The 21,847-nt window shown below is 46.3% G+C and overlaps 1 protein-coding gene across 1 annotated transcript in view; it reads left to right on the plus strand.

The window, feature by feature from the left end:
* The window catches only part of COL7A1 (collagen type VII alpha 1 chain), a 360,938-nt gene that overhangs the window by 104,916 nt on the left and 234,175 nt on the right, over positions 1 to 21,847 (plus strand). The window contains exons 11-15 of the mRNA XM_082266262.1: positions 1,892 to 2,011; positions 7,245 to 7,391; positions 19,410 to 19,526; positions 19,619 to 19,771; positions 21,637 to 21,756. Of these exons, the coding sequence (XP_082122388.1) occupies positions 1,892 to 2,011; positions 7,245 to 7,391; positions 19,410 to 19,526; positions 19,619 to 19,771; positions 21,637 to 21,756 (657 nt within the window). The remainder of the gene's footprint in view (positions 1 to 1,891; positions 2,012 to 7,244; positions 7,392 to 19,409; positions 19,527 to 19,618; positions 19,772 to 21,636; positions 21,757 to 21,847) is intronic.

The raw sequence follows: 21,847 nt of genomic DNA on the forward strand, positions 1-21,847 counted from the left end.
TTGGCTATGGTGTCGATTCCTTCTCCCAGGTGAATGAAAGAATTGGATCACTTACCAGATACAGTGGGTCTCATATGTCGTATGACATTAAGACCAAGATCTTGCTTTGGTGGCCTCCTGGGCCAAAAGGTTCCCCCTTTAAGCGGTCCTATGGATTGGTGTGGCTCCTCTGGGCTCTGGGGTATAATCAACCCAATGTGATGGGAAGAGAGGAAAGAAAGCTCCAGATAGCGTAATAGAGTCGAATAAAGTTTATAACCCGTACATCGGGTCCCGAACACAACATTAAAGTATAAAACACTCCCTGGTGTTCAGCAGTGCGGGCTGCTCGTCCTCCTTGCGGAATCAACGGGCTACTTCCGGCTTGCATTCCACCCAGGGTAGCGTGATGATGTAATGCGGTCCAAAATGACGCGTTTCGTCACATCCAGTGACGTCCTCAGAGTCTAAAATTACTTTGTATGGGAAGCCCAAACAGGAGGGGTGAAGAGGTTGTGACATGGTTGGATTATTGTGATTTATTCATTTTAAGCACTGGAAAAAAGAACCTGAATTTCAACACCATAAGAAATAACAACCACCATCTATTCTTCCATCTGAAAACTAGGGTATCCTATAACTCTTCCAAAGTAAAATTTTATTCTATGAAAACTTTGCAAGGGGTTAAGGGTGATAATTGGTGTGGGACAATGTAAAGGAACATACAGTACCGACCAGATAGAAGGGATCAGGCTTTTGGACAAGTTGTTTCCCATAGGAGGTTTCAGTGGTAGAGCCAAGAATCTTCAGTCGAAGACAGAATGGCTTCAGATGAGCCTATGTCACCTGCCCTCTTTTTACTTTGGTATTAAATTTGTATAATGCTATAAGTAAAAGCAGCATTGTGTGGGGTACAAAATCCCTGAATGCAGTCATCTTGGTCAAGAAAGTTGATGGGGATCCCATCTGAGGTATGGCATCCTTTTTTTGGTGGTCTATTTAAAAAGACCTACTGTAGATGAATTGGAATGTATTCGCATTTACTTTGTGTAATTGTCCCAAAGGCAGTGAGCTGCAACTGGGGATCTAGCCAAAAAATTAGTTGATTATCACAAAAATTGGGTTCAGAATGTAGTTCCAGCAAGAACCTTTACTTGTTTTTACAATTTCTTATGTAATTTTTTGGTTTTGGTCTTTAATAAACGGCTTCTATATGGCCAGAAAATCCCAGGAGCACATTTGTGGTGAGTTTTTTGTTAAAATGATGGTTGAATTTTGGCTCTATTTAAATAACCTAAGTCATGGTCCAGGAGAAGGTTAAATCCCCCGGGCACCTGTGGTCAGTTTTGCTTTACTCTGGAAAAAAATGTCCTTATTGGCCTCACGAAAACAGTCTGAATATCTATCTGGATCAAAATATAATGCTATCCTCTAGGTCAATGATATGCAAACTCTGGCCCTCCAGCTGTTGCAAAACTACAAATCCCATCATACCTCTGCCTCTCGGTGTCATGCTTGTGGCAGTCAGTCTTGCTTTGCCTCATGGGACTTGTAGTTCTGCAACAGCTGGAGGGCCACAGTTTGCATATCCCTGCTCTAGGTGTAACTCTGGGCATCACTTCTTTAGAAAAAGAAATCATCCAGTTCTTTTTTTATACTGATTTTGCCATTACTGCCTCATGCAGTTGTGCAGCTTAAGCCCATAGCACAGTTGTGATCCTATCGCTGGCAAGTTGTAGATAAGGGCCCATTCATAATTTTGTGTTGCGGTTACATGCAGTGCAAATGTCTATTGGATTTCAACTATATTCTAGGTGCATGGTTGGAGTTCAGCGTTGAAGATAGCGATTTGTTGACTCTTATTGAGTTGATGTAAAATAAATACAACCTTTTTGCTTCTTTGTATCAACAGGACGTGTGGATGGGGTGACAGATCTCAATATACAGGAAGTGACATCCCAAAGCATGAGGGTCACATGGAGAGGGATCAGAGGTGCCACTGGCTACCGTATCTCCTGGGTATCTCAATCAGGTATGCTCTATTCTCTTTTTGGCTTTAGTGCCACTGCCCAGATAAACTGTCCATGTGATGACCAGCCCTACCCACCACGGCCATGAAAAGACCAATCTTCTAAAATTTTGGTTCGGGTTACAAAATAATGTCTACATTTCAAAGCAATCCTTTGATAGGGGGGTCTCCTCTGATCATTCAAATGTTTTAATTAAAGTGGTTTCCTTGGTTCTCAGCCTCATCAAAAGCTAATAATGGGCATGGCGCCTTTGATAGCAGCAATGTAAAGACTTGCACCACACCGATGCCAACTGCTGTCTGCTTTGGTTATTGGGCCAAGGCACAGGGAGTTACCTAGTTAGACGGAATTTCTGGAAGACATTCAAACTGAGATTTTTTTAAGGTAGCTAATAATACAATAGGAGTTCAACATGAAAGAACGCAAGTGCCCGTCCTCACACAACCTTGTGACGTATCATAATAGTTTGTGTGTTCATGCTCGGTATGATATGAAGATGTTCTGTATAGTACATTATGGTTTTTTTCGCAGGCAACTTTGTTATAAAAATTATTTTACAACCCTTGTTGAAGTGTGCAATGCTAACATCATATTATAGAGAACATTTAGTTATGGTTTATCTGGGTTGTCCTTTTTTTGAACTGGTTTTTGGCAGAATGAAATGTAGCAAATTGTGAAACGTAGATTATCCCACTGTTCACAGAGAGGCATAGTATTTCACACTCTCTCAATTTCTCTCACTCTCCTTCTAACCATTTATCTCCCCCCCCTTCTATTTTATTTCTCTTTCTTTCCCACCTCTCTTTCTCTCTCCCCCCCCCCTCTCTTGCCCTTTCTCTCTCCCCCTCATCTCTCTCTCTCTCCCTCTCCTGTCTCTTTCTCTCCCCTCTCCATCTCTCTTTTGCCTGCCTCTCTCCCTCCTTCAACTCTCCTTCATCTCTCTCTTTCTCTCCCCGTCTCTCTCTCCCCCCTCCTCTCTCGCCTCCCCGTCTCTCTCTTCCCCTCCCCTTTCTCTCTCTCCCCCTTCCCCCTGTCTCTCTCTCCCCCCTCCCTGTCTCTCACCCCTCATTGTCTCTCTCTCTCCTGTATCTCTCTCACCCCTCCTCGTCTCTCTCTCCTCCCTCCCTATGTCTCTCTGTCTCCCTGTCACTCTCTCCCCCTTTCCCCTCTCCCCCCTTCCACTCTCTCTTCCCCTTTCTCCCTCCCCCTTCCCCCTCTCTCTCCCCTCCTCCTCTCTCTCTCCCTTTCTCCCAGTCCCTCCCTCTCTCCCTCTCCTTGTCTCTCTACCCCTCTCCCTGTCTCTCTCTCTCTCCCCCTCCCCCTGTCTCTCTCTCTCTCCCCCTCCCCCTGTCTCTCTCTCTCTCCCCCTCCCCCTGTCTCTCTCTCTCTCCCCCTCCCCCTGTCTCTCTCCCTCTCCCTGTCTCTCTCTCCCCATCTCCCAGTCCCTCTCTCTCTCCCCCTCTCCCTGTCTCTCTCTCTCTCCCAGTCCCTCTCTCTCTCCCCCTCTCCCTGTCTCTCTCTCCCCCCTCTCCCTGTCTCACTTTCCCCCTCTCCCTGTCTCTCTCTCTCTCTCCCCCTCCCCTTTCTCTCTCTCCCCCTTTCCCCTGTCTCTCTCTCCCCCCTCCCTGTCTCTCACCCCTCATTGTCTCTCTCTCTCTCCCCCATCTCTCTCACCCCTCCTTGTCTCGGTCTCCTCCCTCCCTCCCTCCCTATTCTCTCCACTCTTTTCTTTCTTTCTTCTCTCATTATTTAGCCCCTACTTTTCCCCTTTTTTCTACCCCCTCTCCCCTTTCTCTCTCTCTTCTTGTAGCTCCTACTTCCCACCTCCATCTCCTTTCCCCCCTCTATCTTTCTCTCTCCCCTGTCTTTGCCTCATCCTCTACCCCCCATCCTATGTACATTAGCCTCCATTTCTGCTCTTGTCTCTCTCTCCCCCTCTCCCAGTCCCTCTCTCTCTCCCCCTCTCCCTGTCTCTCTCCCCCTCTCCCTCTCTCCCCCCCCTCCCTCTGTTTCTCTCTCTCTCTCTCCCCGTCTCCCTGTGTCTCTCTCCCCCTCCCCCTGCTTCTCTCTCTCTCCTTGTCTCTCTCTCTCCCCCTCTCCCTGTCTCTCTCTCTCCCTCTCCCCCTCTCCCTGTCTTTCTCGCTCTCTGTCTCCCTCTCCCTGTCTCTCTCTCTCTCTCCCCCCTCTCCCTGTCTCTCTCCCCCCCTCCCCTTTCTCTCTCTCCCCCTTCCCCTGTCTCTCTCTCCCCCTCCCTGTCTCTTACCCCTCATTGTCTCTCTCTCCCCCATCTCTCTCACCCCTCCTCATCTCTCTCTCCTCCCTCCCTATGTCTTTCTGTCTCCCTGTCTCTCTCTCCTCCTTTCCCCCCTTCCACTCTCTGTTCCCCTTTATCCCTCCCCATCTCTCTCTCTCTCCCCCCTCTCCCTATCTCTCTCTCCCTGTCTGTCTCTCTCTCCCCCTGTCTCTCTCTCTCTCCCCCACTCCCTCCCCTTCTCTCTCCCCCTCCACCATCTCTCTCTCTCCCCCCTCCCAGTCCCCCCTCTCTCCCCTCTCCCTGTCTCTCTCTCTCCCCCTCTCCCTGTCTCTCTCTCTCTCTCCCTATCTCACTGTCTCTCTCTCTCTCCCCCCCCCCTCTCCCTGTCTCTCTCTCTCTCTCTCTCCCTGTCTCTCCCCCTCTCCCTAACTCTCTCTCCCCGTCTCCCTGTCTCTCTCTCCCCCTCTCCCTGACTCTCTTTCCCCCTCCCCCTGTTTCTCTCTCCCTCTCCCTGTCTCTCTTTCTCTCTCCCCCCTCCCTGTCTCTCTCTCCCCCCTCTCCCTGTCTCTCTCCCCCCTCTCCCCTTTCTCCCTCTCCTCCCTCCCTCTCGCCCCCTCTCCTTGTCTTTCTCTCCCTCTCTCTCTCTCCCCCTGTTTCTCTCTCTCTTTATCTCCCTCCCCCTGCTTCACCCTTTCCCTGTCTCTATCTCTCTCTCTCCCTCTCCCTGTCTCTCTTTCTCTCTCTTTCTCCCTGTCTCTCTCTCTCCCCCTCCCCCCTCCCCCCTCCCTGTCTCTCCCTGTGTGTCTCTCTCTCTCCCTCCCTCCCCCGTCTCCCCTTTTCCCCTGTCTCTCTCTCCCCCTCCCCGTCGCAGTCTTTCTTATTTCCCCTATTTCCAATTAGCCCCTCTCTTATTCTCTCCACTCCTTTCTTTCTTCTCTCATTATTTAGCCCCTACTTTTCCCCTTTTTTCTACCCCTTCTCCCCTTTCTCTCTCTCTTCTTGTAGCTCCAACTTCTCCTTTCTTCTTTCCCCCTCTATCTCTCTCTCTCCCCTGTCTTTGCGTCATCCTCTACCCCCCATCTTATCCTATGTACATTAGCCTCCATTTCTGCTCTTGTGTCTCTCTCTCTTCCTTACTCTCTCACTTTGTTTCTCTTTTCCCCCCTCTCCATCTCTCTCTGCTCGCTTCCTCTTCAGGGTCTCCCCAATGGAGAGTTGACACTGGTTCCCGTATTCTATCCTAGACTAACAAAAGTAAAGGTTTGGTTGAATTTGGCCTTTAACTAAACTTACCATTCATATATGATTATTATTTATTGATTTCAGGTACTTATATGGCACTGACAATTTACGCAGTGCTTTACATATATATTGTATATTCACATCAGTCCCTACCCTCAAGAGCTTACAATCTAAGGTCCCTAACTCACATCCATACATACAAATACTAGGGCCGATATAGACAGGAGCCAATCAACCTACCAACATGTCTTTGGAGTGTGGGAGGAAACTCACGCAGGCACAGGGAGAACATGCAAACTCCATGCAGGTAGTTCTGTGGTTAGGATTCGAACTGACAACCCATGTGCTGACAGGCAGGTTTCATTTCAAAACTGAAAGTATAATAGGGAAAAGGGTGGTATTTCCCACTGCACAGATGACCTTCTAGCCAGTAATCTTCATTCCTAGTCAAAATGGCAGCAAGCAGAGCAAAAGATGTAGAAATAAGTGACCTAAAGTCTTAAAGGTTGATTTTTTTCATTGTAATATATATATATATTGTATATTATAGCTAAATGTGGGTTATATGTCACTATACAATCTGATTGTTAGGAAGAGCAACTGGCGTTCGCGCATGCGCAAAGCCATTCTCTAGTTTATCTATGACTAATTGTATTTGCTATGCGTTTGCGTGTGCGCATGCGCACGTGACCTGGACGTTTTGGCACCAAGAAGGGCCTATTTAAAGGCAGCTGGTGCACTTGCACCTTGCTGTCTTGTCTACATCCTCTGTTGTGCCTGAACCTGTGTCCTGTTACCTTCTTGTTTCCTGTTGACCTTTGGCTCGTTTCTGACCTCGCTTATCTGCTGCCCGTCCTGACCCCGGCTTGTTTGACCATTCTCTCGGATCTTCCTTGTCTGCTTATCTGCCTTTGGACCTTGACCGGTTAACCCTTGGTGGGGCAACCCTGAGGACCGGGACCTGGTATTCACACGCAGGGAAGTCCATCCTCACCATCAGAGGTTCTGGCGAAAACCGGTGGATACTTAGACACCGCACCTCGGGCTAGCCTGTGTCACTTACCTTGGGGGTTCCGGTCCAAGCTCCGCCCTCTGGCAAAGGTTGGGCCTTCCTCTGCCGTCAGGCTACCACCAGCACCCTAACACTGATTGTACAATCTCCTTTAGATCTACTAACAACGATGTAATGTGCAATTGGATAAAAAATTTAATGGATTGTATATGTTCGTCTTCATATTACATGGCATTGGAAAATGCAGGGCTTTTTTTCAGTGGGAACGTGGTGGAGCGCAGTTCCGGCACCTCCAGTACTGAATGTTCTGTATGTAATGCAAGAGGTGCTTGGGTGTGCGGGAGGGTCTACTGATGCTGGCTGCCGGGGGATCTATTGTTGCTGAAGGGGATCTATTTTTGCATCGTGGTCTATTGTTGCTGGGGAGGTCTACTGTTGCTGGTTTGCTAGGGGGGGGGGGCTTATTTTGGGGGGGGGTCAATTGTTGCTGGGTTGTAATCAAGAAATGGTGCTTGGAAATAGGTAGGGGGCAGATATAAGAATTGACTCAGAAAGAGGAGTTCCTGTACCTATTCTGTGAGAAAAAGAAAGCCCTGGGTAAATGTAAATGGTATTGTACTATTGGTCTATTACTATCTAATGGTATTAGACAATCTGATTGTCATATGTATAACAACCCTTAGTTTTGCAAATTCTTTAACACTTCAATGCTATGTTTAATTTTTAGGAGAAGACACAAAAGACTTTGATGTCGGTCAATCTATAGACTCCTACTTCATCCAGAACCTTCAGGCCAGCACTGAGTACACTGTGTCTGTCAGTCCACTTTTTGGGGCCACAGAGGGGCCAGCAACATCTAAGAGGGTGAAAACAGGTAACATTTAAATGCACTAACAAATAATAAAAGGTTCCACTTCATACAGTATATCCTTCGCAGTTCCCCATTTTCCAGAGCATGCATACATAGAACCTGAGGCTCCTGAGCCAGAGCAGGGGGTGAATATGGGAACATTAAGAGACATCTTACCCTTGAAAAGCCAGTGATGTATATTAAATTAAAAAAATATATGTTTTAAAAAAATAAGGTGGGAGTGTACATTTTTTTAAATGGTCATTTACATCTTGACCCTCCTACAATTAGAAGCCAATTTCAGATTACACTGTAATTATTACTGTAGCAGCACCTGCTGGTGAAATCTGGCATTACACTTCTACAGGTTAACTTGTTGACATTCTTTGAGTGCATTTAGCTGAGGTCCTGGTGTCCTTGGTGTAGTTCTTAGCACAAAAAAAAATATTTGCGAAGTTAAAGTGGAGTTCCAGCCTGAAAATTATTTTTTTTTAGATAAAAATACCCCCGGGACAGTCAGGGCTAGTGCATTTAAGCAACGATAGCCCCTGTTTCACTTTCCTTTTAGAAGAAACACTTACCTTGAAAATGTCTTGTCCAGCGCTGCCATTTCAGGTGTGGGCAGCTGAAGCCGGAGCGTCCTCTTCGTTGTCCTCTTCAGTGACGTTGGAGTCCCACAATGCCCTGCACCGGCCCTGCTCGTCACTACCGGTGCAGGTGTGTCATTCCTGCACAGCTTCTGGGCATGCCCAGAAGCTGTTCAGGAGGGAATGATGCGCCTGCACCGGAAGTGACGAGCAGGGCCGGTGCAGTCGCATTGATTCCTGGGAGCGATGACGCTCAGCTCCCAGGAGTCAATGTAAGGAGGAAGTGACATCGGCGGCCTTGTCCGCAGAGGGAGGAAGAGGAAGGAAGGTAAGTTAATTTTCTTTAAAAACAAGGTAAGTGAATCCAAAAAAATATTTTAATTATCCAATTGTTTTTCAGGTAATTTAGAGCAAGCGGACGGGAAAAGTTAATTTTGAGGGTGGAACTCCGCTTTGAGATGCTCAGTTCTAGTCTATAATGCAAATTGTGGTATCTATCCCAGAGTTAATTGTGCAAAAATGTTTTAATCCCAAAAGGGATTAATACTGGGGGGAAAAAGGGACATTGCGATACCAGAAAGATATATTCAGGGAATGTTAATGCAAAAAAGTATAAAAAATTATTTTTTATTGGTATGAAGATTAAAAGAGATCTATTGTTACATTGGTAACAAAACCCAAACCGGAAATCTTCTTCTGGGGGTATATTTATTCAAGATTTTTACCACATCTGTGTATAATAAAACAGATAAATGATATAAAGGAAGTGAGCGAGAGAGCACTTAATGTTTACACATAATAAAGAATCATACACATAATGAATACCAGAAAATAGGGACAAAAGGAAATATATACAGATCAATTTTGTCATAAAAAATTCAAAACTTTCATCATAGTAAAGTACAGGAGAGAGAACTTACCCTCTCTCCTGTACTTTACTGTACTTTACTATGATGTAAGTTTTGAATTTTTTATGACAAATTTTTTATAACAAAAATGTCACAATTTTTCTGGTAAATCTTGGGTAAATATATATTCCCCCAGAAGAAGACATCCAGTTGAAACGCGTAGGGGTTTTGTAATCCACACATTGTACTGTACACCAAGTGATTTGTTTAATTGTTTGTTATTACTTATATTTCATATTTGTCAACGTTTTTTGTATTCTTATGATCGGCTTGTTGCCAATGTAACAATAGATCTCTTTTAATCTTCATACCAATAAGAAATATTTTTTTTTACTTTTTTGCATTAAGTTTCCCTGAATATATTTTTCTGGTATCGCAATGTCCCTTTTTCCTCCAATATTAATCCCTTTTGGAATTAAAACATTTTTGCATATTTGCAAAGTTATCATACCGACATTGGGTTTATTTATAACTATTATTTAAATATTTTCCGATCTACAGTATATATACTTTTTAAACCTTTTAACCGCAATTATTAAAATGTTTGCCCTCTGAACTTCGGCTAATGTAGTTACAAATCCAAGAGTTTCTCCTCAGCTTCAACCTTATAGAACAGCTGAGGTTTGTAGTTTTCCAAAAAATGTTTAACCACTTTACCACCGGAGGATTTTGCTGTCTTACGTCTGGGCCACTTTTTGCGATTCGGCACTGTGCGAATTTAACTGACAATTGCGCGGTCGTGCGACGCCGTACCCAAACGAAATTTACGTCCTTTTTTTCCCACAAACAGAGCTTTCTTTTGGTGGTATTTGATAACCTGTGCGATTTTTACTTTTTGCGCTATAAACAAAAAAAGAGCATTTATTTTGGAAAAATAACAATATTTTTAACATTTTTTATATGAAATTCCCCCCCAAAAAAATGTAAAAATCAAATTTTTTTAAAATTTTTGGCCAATTTGTTTTATGCTACCTGTGTTTGGTAAAAAAAATCACAATAAGCGTATTTTGGTTGGTTTGCGCAAAAGTTATTGCGTTTACTAACAAAGGGAAAGATTTCTGTAATTTTTGGTGTTTTTTTTTTTTTAACATGTAATGGCGGCGATCTGTGATTTCTTTTTGCAGGACTGCGACATTGCGGCGGACAGACCCTTGACTGACATTTTTGACACTTTTGGGGGTACCAGTGACATTACTGCAGTAATCAGTGCTATATATATGCACTGTTACTGTAAAAATGACACTGGCAGGGAAGGGGTTAATTTTATTGGAGAGGGAGGGGTTAATGTATGCCTGGTGCTTACTAACGTGTGTGGGGGAAGGTGACTGTGTGACACAAGGACAGATCGAGGGTTCAAGTATGCTGAACCCTGCAATCTGACCCTGCCTGTCACTTAGGAGATCCGCCCGCTTGTGTTTACACAAGCAGGCGGATCTCCACACTCGATTCCCCGACGATCGTGGAAGAGCAGCGGCGATCGCTGCTGCTCCTCCCCTGGCCCGACTCCCGCTGTGACTGAATACAGCGGGAGCGTGCCTCCGGCGGCCGAGAAAGGGGAGTGTCTGGCGACATAGGTCTACGTCGCCAGACGATAACGAACCACTTTGCCGCAGTAGGCTCAATGTGAGCAGACGGCAAGTGGTTAAAGAAGCGAAAGTTTGTACTGTATTAGGGTAATAAAGTAATTTTGTGTAAGAGTATTATTATTTTGCCATAATAAAAAATATTATTAGCGTTTTTATTTTTGCTACAACTATAATTATCCATAGCACTTCTCCCTTATAGTCTGCTGATTGTGTTTTCCTGTCGCCTGAATTTATTGTAGACCTACTTTACAATAAGATCAATGATGTGTTGTCACAATTGACACTGCCAGCTGCAGAGCGAGTTAGCTGGAAGGTCCCATCAAAATTTTTGCTATAAAGCCCAAGGATTTGTAGTTATGCCTCTGCATAGGCGGCTCTCTAATTAGGCAAATTAGGCGGTCGCCTAAGGCCTCGCACCTACAGGGGCCTCGCGGCCAGTGGAGGAGCAACAACATTTAGAAGGGCGCAATCAGGGAAATCTCCTAAGTAAAAGATTGTTTTAAATCCTCGGATATAAAAGTTGCAGCAGTGTGCTGCAGTCCCTTCACTGCGACTGACAGGTGTCTGTTGTCCGCTGGGTGGCTAGGGGAAAAGGAGAGGGGCCCTGGGTAGCTAAGGGAAGAGGAGTGGGCCCCTGGGTGGCTGAAGGAGAAGGAGAGGGCAACTGGGTGGCTAAGGGAGGAGAGGGCCCCTGTGTGGCTGAGGGAGAAGGAGAGGGCCCCTGGGTGGCTGAGGGAGAAGGAGAGGGCCCCTGGGTGGCTGAGGGAGAAGGAGAGGGCCCCTGGGTGGCTGAGGGAGGAGGAGAGGGCCCCTGGGTGGCTGGGGGAGAAAATTCTAGAAACTGTGAATTCATAGTACAAAAGGTTAAGGCTCTTAATATATGCAATTTATACAGTTAATTTTTATTGCTTGAATTATTTTTCCCATTATGGGCGTGAGTGGGGCCTCATGTCCAAGTTTTGCCTTAGGCCTCATAAAGCCTAGAGCCGCCTCTGTGCCTCTGGTACCTACTTGCCTTCTCCTGTTGTCCGCACCAGTAAATCCTGCTACATTCTGGAGAACTGGTGCCATGAAGTCCTCAGGGAAATGCAACACTTCCAGGAGTAGGATCTCCCAGGTCACTGGTGAGAGCCACAGGGGACCTAGAAGATTGAAATGCCGGGAAGAGTAATTTCCTAGTGGATTTCAGGAGAGCAGTTTTTTGCACCAGAGCATTGATGTGGTGTGGGCAGCAAGAGAGGTTACTATTCTTTACATGTATTTGGTTTGATTAATAGGTTTTATAGGGTGACAGGGTCACTCTAAAGCAGTGGTTCTTAACCTTGTTGGAGGTACTGAACCCCACCAGCTTCATATGCGCATTCATCGAACCCTTCTTAATTGGAAAAATAAAATATGATTTTATGAGTCTAGTCTCGGGAGGGGCACTGCCAGAAAATAAGGTGTTGTTTACAGAACTGAATTAAATGTATCATACAAAGTAAAATGTACAGAGGTCAGTAGGCTGTAGGGCAGCGTACAGAGGTCAGTAGGCTGTAGGGCAGCGTACAGAGGTCAGTAGGCTGTAGGGCAGCGTACAGAGGTCAGTAGGCTGTAGGGCAGCGTGCAGTAGTGAGTAGTTTGTAGGGCAGCGTGCAGTAGTAAGTAGTTTGTAGGGCAGCGTGCAGTGGTCAGTAGTTTGTAGGGTAGTGTACAGTGTTCAGTAGTTTGTAGGGTAGTGTACAGTGCTCAGTAGTTTGTAGGGCAGTGTAGCGAGGTCAGTAGCATGTAGGGCAGTGTAGAATGGTCAGTAGGATGTAGGGCAGTGTACAGAGGCCAGTAGCATGTAGGGCAGTGTATACGGGTCATTTGATTGTAGGGAAGGATAGAGTGGTCAGTAGGCTGTAGGACGGTGTACAGAGAATAGGGCAGAGGACAGGAGTTGCCAGGACAGAGGATAGGACAGTGTACAGGGATCAGTAAAGCCACACACCAGGGGGCTGGGAGGGCACACACCAGGGGAGGGTCAGGAGGGCACACACTGGGGGGGGGGGGGTCAGGAGGGCACACACCGGGGGGTTATGAGGGCACACACCAGGGGGTTGGAAGGGCATACACTGGGGGGAGGGTCAGGAGGACACACACTGTGGGGGAGGGTAGTGAGGGCACACACCAGTGGAGAGTCAGGAGGCCACACACTGGGTGTCAGGAGGGCACACATCAGTGGCTGGGAGGGCACACACTGGGGGAGCCAGGAGGGCACACACTGGTGGGGGGGGTTTGGGAAGGCATACCTTGGGGTATCAGGAGGGCACACACTGGGGGGGGGGCATACCATGGGGTGTCAGGAGGGCACACACTGGGGTGGGGGGTTGGGAGGGCATACCATAGGGTGTCAGGAGGGCACACACTGGGGTGGGGGGTTGGGAGGGCATACCATGGGGTGTCAGGAGGGCACACACTGGGGGGAGGTGTTGGGAGGGCATACCATGGGGTATCAGGAGGGCACACACTGGGGGGGTTGGGAGGACATACTATGGGGTGTCAAGAGGGAACACACTGGGGGGAGGTGTTGGGAGGGCATACCATGGGGTGTCAGGGGGGCACACACTGGGGGGAGGTGTTGGGAGGGCATACCATGGGGTGTCAGGAGGACACACACTGGGGGGGGGGGTGTTGGGAGGGCATGCAATGGGGTATCAGGAGGGCACACACCAGGGGGCATTCACAATGCTTATTGAGCTAAATGAAAAGGACATGCATTTCCATTTGTCAGCTAACAGCACCTCTATGCTAAGCTGCAGTAACTCAGCAGACTTAGCATAGAGGTGCTTGCAAACTAATCCACCATGTACAGCTAGCTGAGCCTACCTCCAGGAACATTCACTCGCTTCCCTCTGCTCAGCTGCTCATACTTCCCTCTTCCAGGCGGGCGCGATCTCCGTGGTCAGGTACATCCCCATCCCGCCCACTCAAGCAGCAAGCAGCCTGCAGGAGATAGGCTGGAAACCTGCTGGGGGAGGTACAGGGGGCAGAGCGTCAAGTGTCTATGGTCTATGTGTAATGGCTGTGAGTCGTCCCGACCGCAGCTCTGATTTCCAGGGGGGGGGGGGGGGGGTTGGCCTCACAATCAGTAATATTTTCTCGGGGGGAGCAATTTCCCTGTTGCCCCCCCGCCGAACCCCTGAGACTGACTCACCGAACCCCTGGGGTTCGATCGAACCCAGGTTAAGAACCACTGCTCTAAAGTGATATTAAAGGTTACATTAAAAAAAAAAAATTAAATCTTATACCTACCTGCTCTGTGCAGTGGTTGTGCACAGAGCAGAGCCGATTTGCCTCTTCTCGGGTCCCCCGTTGGTGCTTCTGGCTCCTTCTCTTCTTTGAGTGCCTCCATAGCCAGGTTCCGCTCTGTGTTTCCATAAGACACACAAACTGGAGCTTGGCACGGCCCCGCTCCCTCCTCACTTGCTGAGATTGACAATGGCTCCCACCGCTGTCTCTCAGCCAATGAGGAGGTAGAGATTCAGGAGAGCAGCCACTCTTGTGCACACTGTTGGATCACAATTGGGCTTGGGTGAGTATTGGGAGGGCTGCGGGGGAAGCTGCATATTAATGTTTTTTTACCTTCATGGTTAGAATGCATGAAGGCAAACAAATCTTTAACCTTTAGATCCACTTTAAGTCCCTTGATAGTTTTTTCTGTCTCTTGAGGACTCTTTTGTTAAGATCTCTGTGCTAAGTTCTTGGATCTGCACGGCATTTGTGCCCCTTATAAGGGGTTTCCACCATCCCTGTGCTGAGTTCCCAGGTCTTCACACCTGCTCTTCACATTAGGAGGGGCTTCCACTATCCCTGTGCCAAGGGCCCGGGTCTGTACACTTGCTGTGCCCGTTATGAGGGTTTCCTACCATTTCTATGCTGAGTTTTTGGGCCTGCACCCCTGTTTTTCCCAATAAACGGGGCTCCCACCCTTCTTGTGCTGAGTTCCCAGATCTGATCACCTGCTGTGCTCATAAAATGTCCCTTCCATCCCTGTGCTGAATTCTTGGGTCTGCATACCTCCTCTGCCCATTATGATGGATTTCTTGGATTTCTATCATCCCTTTGGTGAGTACCCAGGTTTGCACACCTACTCTGCCCATTATGAGGGATCCTTTCCATTTCTGTGCTGTGTTCCAGGGGCGTAACTACAGGGGTTGCAGGGGTTACGATTGCTACCGGGCCCCATGCTCCAGGGGGCCCAGTAGCAAACCAGTGGGTGAACTTCCAGGATTGCAAAAGTCACACTTGCGCCCGGGCCCTGGCATTGCACCACTGTGGGGAGGCCCCAAGATTGCAGGAAGGGAGCCCACTGCAGAACTTGTGAAAGGATCCTGCTGCGGGACCGTAATAAAAGGCCATGCAACGAGAGTAAAGAGCCCCAGGATTAGTGGGAAGAGCCCCAGGCTTGAAGGGAAGGGCCCCGGCCAGGGATCTGGGGGGGCCCTTCATGGTTTCTTGCATCGGGGCCCTGAAGGCTCTAGTTACGCCTCTGCTGTGTTCTCAGATCTGCACACCTGCTCGGCCCATTATAAGGGTTTTCCACTATCCCTGCCTGATTTTTTTAATCTATTTTCTATTATGGAGAATATAACAGTAGTAGCCGGAGAGCAAAAAGAGTGTGAGGGAGCACCCCCAAGTCTCCCAGGTGGGCAGAAACAGCAGGGATTAATAAACCACAAACTTTAATGTGATATATTTTTTGATTCAAGATCCCTTTCCAAAACATATGACCTTTATATGACCGTTTCCATTGTTAGTCCTCCTTTCAAGCTTACTGATGTTAACGCTTGGTCAGCTACAGGCTGGAAATTTAATGAAGAGGAACAAATCTTTTCTTTACATCTATTATCTCTTTGGCTGCATTTCCTGCAGAGGAGAGGCTAGGTTTAGGATCTGTTAAAATAATTCCATTACTGGAAGTTTTGTTAAGCTAGAAGGCCCGTGGTAAAGAGGAAATGTGAAAAGTATAGGAGTGATAATTATCACACGACTGAGTTTATACAACACAACTGAAGAATCTTAAAAGGGAAGCTTTGAGGATAGGAATATGGGAGCTATTATTTTTTTTAAGGTTTTAGCTCCAGGGCTCTCACCCAGACTTTGGCTTCACCATCTTGTGACTAAAACAGGTATGCAGGTCGAGAATTTTCAAGAATCACTGGATCAATGCATGTTCTAGAGTTCGGAATCACAAAGAACAGACACCTTTAAACTCTGTACCTTTAGACCCCTACTAATTTATATTGAGGGGAGGGGGCAGGTCTCTTTTTGCTAAGGAGGATTTTAAGATTCAGATAGCCCCTCCAACCCCCACCAGGCCAGGGTTGTGGGGAAGAGGCCCTTGTCCTCATTAACATGGACAAGATACCCCCTCATGTTGAGGGCATGTTAGTTCCCCCTTAACTCTAAGGGCTTGGGCATGGCCAGGACCGGCATGAAGTAGGACGCAAGTGAGCAGAGCTCCGATGGCTCAAAGTCCTTCCCACATTAATCCTGCTCCCTGAGATCCTGTTTTAGGCTCCCCACATCTCCTGATCTGACCCGCAGCTGCCGCGTCATGTCTCCGGGCAAAACAATCAACTATGAGGGCTTAATTGCACGCATGGCTTGGTATTCCCTGTCATGTAGGTACTGTAAATGGGGCCAGTGATGTTACAGGTTGTCAATGGCCTGCACTCGCAGGAAGCTGTCATATGAAATAGCCGAAATAATACCACTATTATCTGTGATGTTTGGCACCCATTGAATGGGTAAATGTTGGAACATTTGTCTGAATGACTGAACAGTCAAGGCTTGGTTTAAACTTGTGTACAGACTGACCCGTAATCACATCCCTGATTTGGACTATTTGTGTTGTTGCAACCCAACACACTATATACTGTAGTGGGTAATGTGTGTTGGGTGTTGAGATGGGCTGGGTCAGAAAAAAAATGGCCTTTGCCTTGTGTGTTTTTGGGAGAGATATGGTATGTTTGTAGCCTATTCAGAATAAACACATAACTCATAGGGGCATGGCTATTAAACTAATCACCAATTAGAAGCGGAGGACAAGAAAAAGTAGAGAGGCCACTGGAAAATTAAAGGGATTGATAGTCACATTCAAAAAGATTTATTCTTTAATGTTAAAGATGTTTTATAGGTTATCCAAGCCCCTTCTTTAGTTCTAATGGGCATCAGGGAGGTTACATAGTTACATAGTTAGTCAGGTTGAAAAAAGACCATCTAGTTCAACCAATAAAAAAATAAATAAATCATACAATCCCATATACACAATCCTTATACACAATGCTAAACCCACAGTTAATCCAGAGGAAGGCAAAAAAAAAACCCCAAGCAAAGCATGATCCAATTTGTTCCAGCATGGGAAAAAAATCTTTCCTGATCCCCCGAGAGGCATTTCAATTTTCCCTGGATCAACTTTACCTATAAATGTTAGTACCCAGTTATATTGTATACATTTTGGAAATAATCCAGGCCTTTTTTAAAGCAATCTACTGAGCTGGACAGAACCATCTCTGGAGGGAGTCTATTCCACATTTTCATAGCTCTTACTGTGAAGAAACCTTTCTGTATTTTCTAAATGTAAAGAGTGCCCCCTTGTCCTTTGTGATGACATTAAAGTGAAAAACCCAACACCAAGCTCACTATATGGAGCCCTTATGTATTTGTACATGTCGATCATATCCTCCCTTAATCCTCTCTTCTCAAGAGAGAATAAATTCAGTTCTTCTAATCATTCCTCATAGCTGAGCTCCTCCATGCCTCTTATCAGTTTGGTTGGCCTTCTATGCGCTTTCTTCAGTTCCCCGGTATCATTTTTGAGAATTGGTGCCCAAAACTGAACTGCATATTCCAGATGAGGTCTTACTAATATTTGTACAGGGGCAAAATTATATCTCTCTTTCTGGAGTCCATGCCTCTCCTAATACAAGAAAAGATTTTGCTTGCTTTGGAAACCGCAGCTTGGCATAGCATGCTATTATTAAGCTTATGATCTACCAAAATCCCCAGATTCTTCTCTACTATGGATTCCCCCAGTTGTACTCCCCCTAGTATGTATGATGCATGCGTATTCTTAGCCCCCAGGTGCATAACTTTACATTTATCAACATTAAACCTCATTTGCCACATAGTTGCCCAATCAAACTGTGCATTGAGGTTGGCTTGTAGGTTGGAGACATCCCAACAACTTCCTGACACTTGGTATATATAATGCCTGTAGCGAGGAAAACCTGGACACCGAGGAGACAAAATTGCCTCTCCACAACAAATGGCCCAACATAGGAGGGCGCATTCTACAGGCTAATTCTCAGCAGTCTTCCTACACCTTAACCACTTACCGCATACTGACGTAGAAGAAGGAGATATCAGGAAATAAGTACATCTTTGCACTTTAGTACAGATGGGACTAGAAAGCGAGTTTCGACTAAATTTAATGGTGAGGTCACTGGCATCCAGGTGAGAATACACCAAAAGGGGAGCATGAGTGGGATGTTTCACCAGCTTTAAAAAATTAGGCACCCTAAAGCGGTGTTTCGCCCCAACCCCTTCCAAAAATGTAAATTCAGCAGCTACACATACTGTAGCTGCTGACTTTTAATATTAGGACACTTACCTGTCCTGGATTCCAGCGATGTCGGCACCGCAGCCGATGTTTCCATAGGCTGTCGGATGCTGCCGCCGCCATTGCTGGTAAGGGAACCCGGCAGTGAAGCCTTGTGGCTTCATGGCTGGATCCCTACTGTGAATGCAACACTCTCTTACTGGCCTAGAAGCAGAGGAAGGAGGAGGGAGAAGGAGGGGGCCGAACTTCTACCTGCTCCACCCCCCCCGGAAAGGTGCCAAATGTGGCACCGGAGGGGGGAGGAGACAGATAAGAGGAAGTTCCACTTTTGAGTGGAACTCCGCTTTAAGAAGCACACAGAGGTATGGTTGTGATTGTCAGCACGAAAATAATGCACTGGACTTTTTTTTATTGAACTTTTCTAAGGATTGCACTTATACATTTGAATTGATTATATTTCACACATCGTTATGATTGCGCAGATATTGTATTTACATCACTTTTGTATGCATATTTAAAACTTATGATTTTCTTCAGTAATTTTACTTGATTGATTTGTCTAATTGGTTTTAATTTATACTTGAGTCGATTGTTCGCGTTGGATTGGAGGTAAATAGAAGCGCGGCACATTAATTAAACTTTTTTTAAACTGACGAACTTTTAATCAAACATATTTAACCCTCTCAGAGCCTGACCATTCGCCAAAAAAAAACACAGCTCTAAGGAAGGGGGAGGCAATTCCCCGGAAAATGCGTTGGCTCCACTTGCATACTTTTATCTTTAATAAACGATTATAAAAGTCATCAAGTAAGATGTTTTTCTGGACAAAAAGTGCCCCTCTCCAATTACTCAAGTGTTCTTCTAATGGCCCTATTGTCGTTATCAGAAAGGTAGAAGCCCTAGACCCCAAAGGAGTCTATCACCTACCACCTACAATTGGCATTCAACCCATTGAAAGGGATTCCGTCTGCATTTTCCACATAGAAACCTGGCGCTAGGAAGCCTCCAGGTGCACCAGTCTAGCGCTGTCTTCCACCCAAACTTGATAGCAAGGCCAGGACAATGGGGGGGCGGGAAGAGTAGTTGCCCTGGACGCCATAGGTTTACTGTAGGGATGAAGGCGCCTTCCTTCTGTTACAAGGCTTACAGAAGTAGTGACAGGGACAATAATTTTGACAAGCGAGCGAACGCTGGCCGTAGAATCTCCTAAGCTTGCAGATCATGAATGGGTGGGCGCAGTTCGGCATCGGGCACTGGATGACCTTGTCCTGGCACTGCTTGATAGTGTCTGTATGTGGAATATTTAACACTTATCCCATCTGTAGGATTGCTGTTGTCATTACTAAAGATCTGTATTTTACCTCTTTGCCCAGAATCAGGAATTGTTCAGGAGTTGAGATCATTTGCCAACAGTCCCACCTCAATCCAGGTGACGTGGAACCTCATCCCAGAGGCTACCGGCTATAGGCTGGAATGGAGGCAAGGTCGAGGTAACAGAAGGCAACATTTAGTACTGGGATAGGTAAAGTAAGGTATGAGCAGGAAAACAGGTAAAGGTAATAATCTCATACATGTCTTCTAGGTGGTCCTAAGGCTCCACAGGTTGTGAATCTCCCCACTACCACCAATCAATATGAAATTACCGGGCTGCGGCCAGGAACCGAGTACCGCATCACCCTCTTCACCTTGTATGACGGCAGAGAGGTGGCAACGCCAGCAACAACCTATGAGACTGGTGGGTCAAAGCAAACCAGGCATTTTATGATCCATCTATCAATATTTTTCTGCAGAGCAGTTTGAATTTGATGTCAAAATTCGATTTCGTTTTAGTTATAGTCTTTTGACTAAAATGGCATTTTAGTTTTGGACATATTTTAGTTGACTAAAATCCCCAGTAACTAAAATCATTTTAGCTGATTAAAATATAATGGGTTTAGTTAAATATTGTAATGGACTGTTTAATCATTTTTCTAGATTTTCCAAACTCGTATATTCCTGGAATATAACATGTAATAATTTGACAGACACAGATTTAGCCATTGTGATATATAACCAGTGTTCATTTTGATAAAAAAATTCAATTTTGTTTTAGTCACAGCCTTTTGACCAATATGCTTTTTTAGTTTTAGGCGTATTTTAGTAATTTGAATTGTTTTTGTTTTAGTCGTATTTTAGTCATCTAAATTGTTTTAGTTTTAGTTGTATTTTCGTGGACTAGTCCAAAATGTGGAACATCCCAGGAGATTTCATGGGCATGTTCTTTGTTCATCTGGAGGAGGGGAGGAGGGGCTTTCTCAGCTAAGCACACCCTCCTGCCTGCATACCTGAGCTAAGGTCAGAAAGATTCCAGTAAGTAAATGCTACATGAATCATCTGCCCTTACTCAAGATGGCCGCAGCTATATATGCTAGAGGATGTTTTTCAAAGTGATTTCTCAACAAAATAAAGTATGGAGACGTAGATGGACAGGTGGGTTTTCTTTGATTATTAAAAATGAACTATATAGCATTTTTGGTTTGTGGTGCTCAGATACAGTTAAAGCGGAGTTCCACACAAAAGGAAAAGCGCCGCTTACTTGTCTCATCCCCTCCTCTGATGCCAAATTTAGCACCTTTCAGGGGGAAGGGGGAGCGGGTACCTGTTTTTGACAGGTACCTGTTTCCACTTCTGGGAGATCGCGCCGTGATCTTTCGGAATTGTTGGCCCCCCCTCCTCCTTCTCCCTCCGCCGGGCCATTCAGAAAGCACAGCACGTTTCATGCATGCGTAGTAGGGAACCAGCTGTGAAGCAAAAAGGCTTCACTGCCGGTTTCCCTTACTGGCAATGGTGGTGGCAGCTCCCGAAGCTAATGGAAACATCGGCTGCCATGCCGACATCTCTGGATTCCAGGACATGTAAGTGTCCTAATATATAAGGTCAGCATCTACAGCACATGTGTCAAACACAAGGCCTGCGGGCCAAATCCGGCCCTCCAGGCCATTTCAAGTGGACTTGCACCTCCCCTGCAGCTGCTGCGCCTTCATCTCCGCCCCCACCTTGTCTCAGCAGTTGCAGCGGAGAGGACAGAACACCTCACACAGATCCTGCACCTCTCTGTTCAGTCGCAGCACCCCTTTATATCCACTCCCCCCCCCCCCCCGGTCTCAGCATTCAGCAGACTCCAGCAGTTGACTCCAGCCCTTCTCTGGTCCTCTCCCAGACCCTGCACTTTCTGCTTCCCATCTCTGCCCCCAGCTTCTTCTTGGCAGCAGCACAAGGTAAGGGGGGTGCACTGTGATGTAAGGGAGATCTCTTGACTTTTAATGGGGGAGGGTACAAACAGACATTTGTTTGGGGGGGGGGGCTACAGACAGAACTGGCCTTTTGAGGATGACCATATTGCTGATGCAGCCCTCAATGAAATAAAATTGGACACCCCTGATCTACAGTATGTGTAGCTGCTGACTTTAATTGTTTTCATGGGGGGGGGGGGCAGAGCTCTGCTTTAAGTCCCACTTTAAAATACAACTTGTAAACTGGCATCACTATTGTTTTAGTATTTACCTCCTAATAGCTTGTGTTCCTATAATTCTAAAATGTTACCTTTTTCTTTTGACCAAGGTGTTGTCGGTACAGTTACCAACTTGCGGCTTGTAGATGTCAGTGGCAAAAAAGTCCGTTTGGCGTGGACGGCGTTGGCGGGTGCTACGGAATACAAGGTGGTGATTCGCAGCACTGATGGTGAGGATGACCATGTGCTTGGTTTTATTCAGAAAGAGAAAGATGGAGTGAAGAACACCAAACCACAAATCAGAATAGATGCAAACTCACC

The sequence above is a fragment of the Pelophylax lessonae genome (genome assembly GCF_965119305.1).
Source record: "Pelophylax lessonae genome assembly, chromosome: 8".
NCBI lineage: Eukaryota > Metazoa > Chordata > Amphibia > Anura > Ranidae > Pelophylax > Pelophylax lessonae.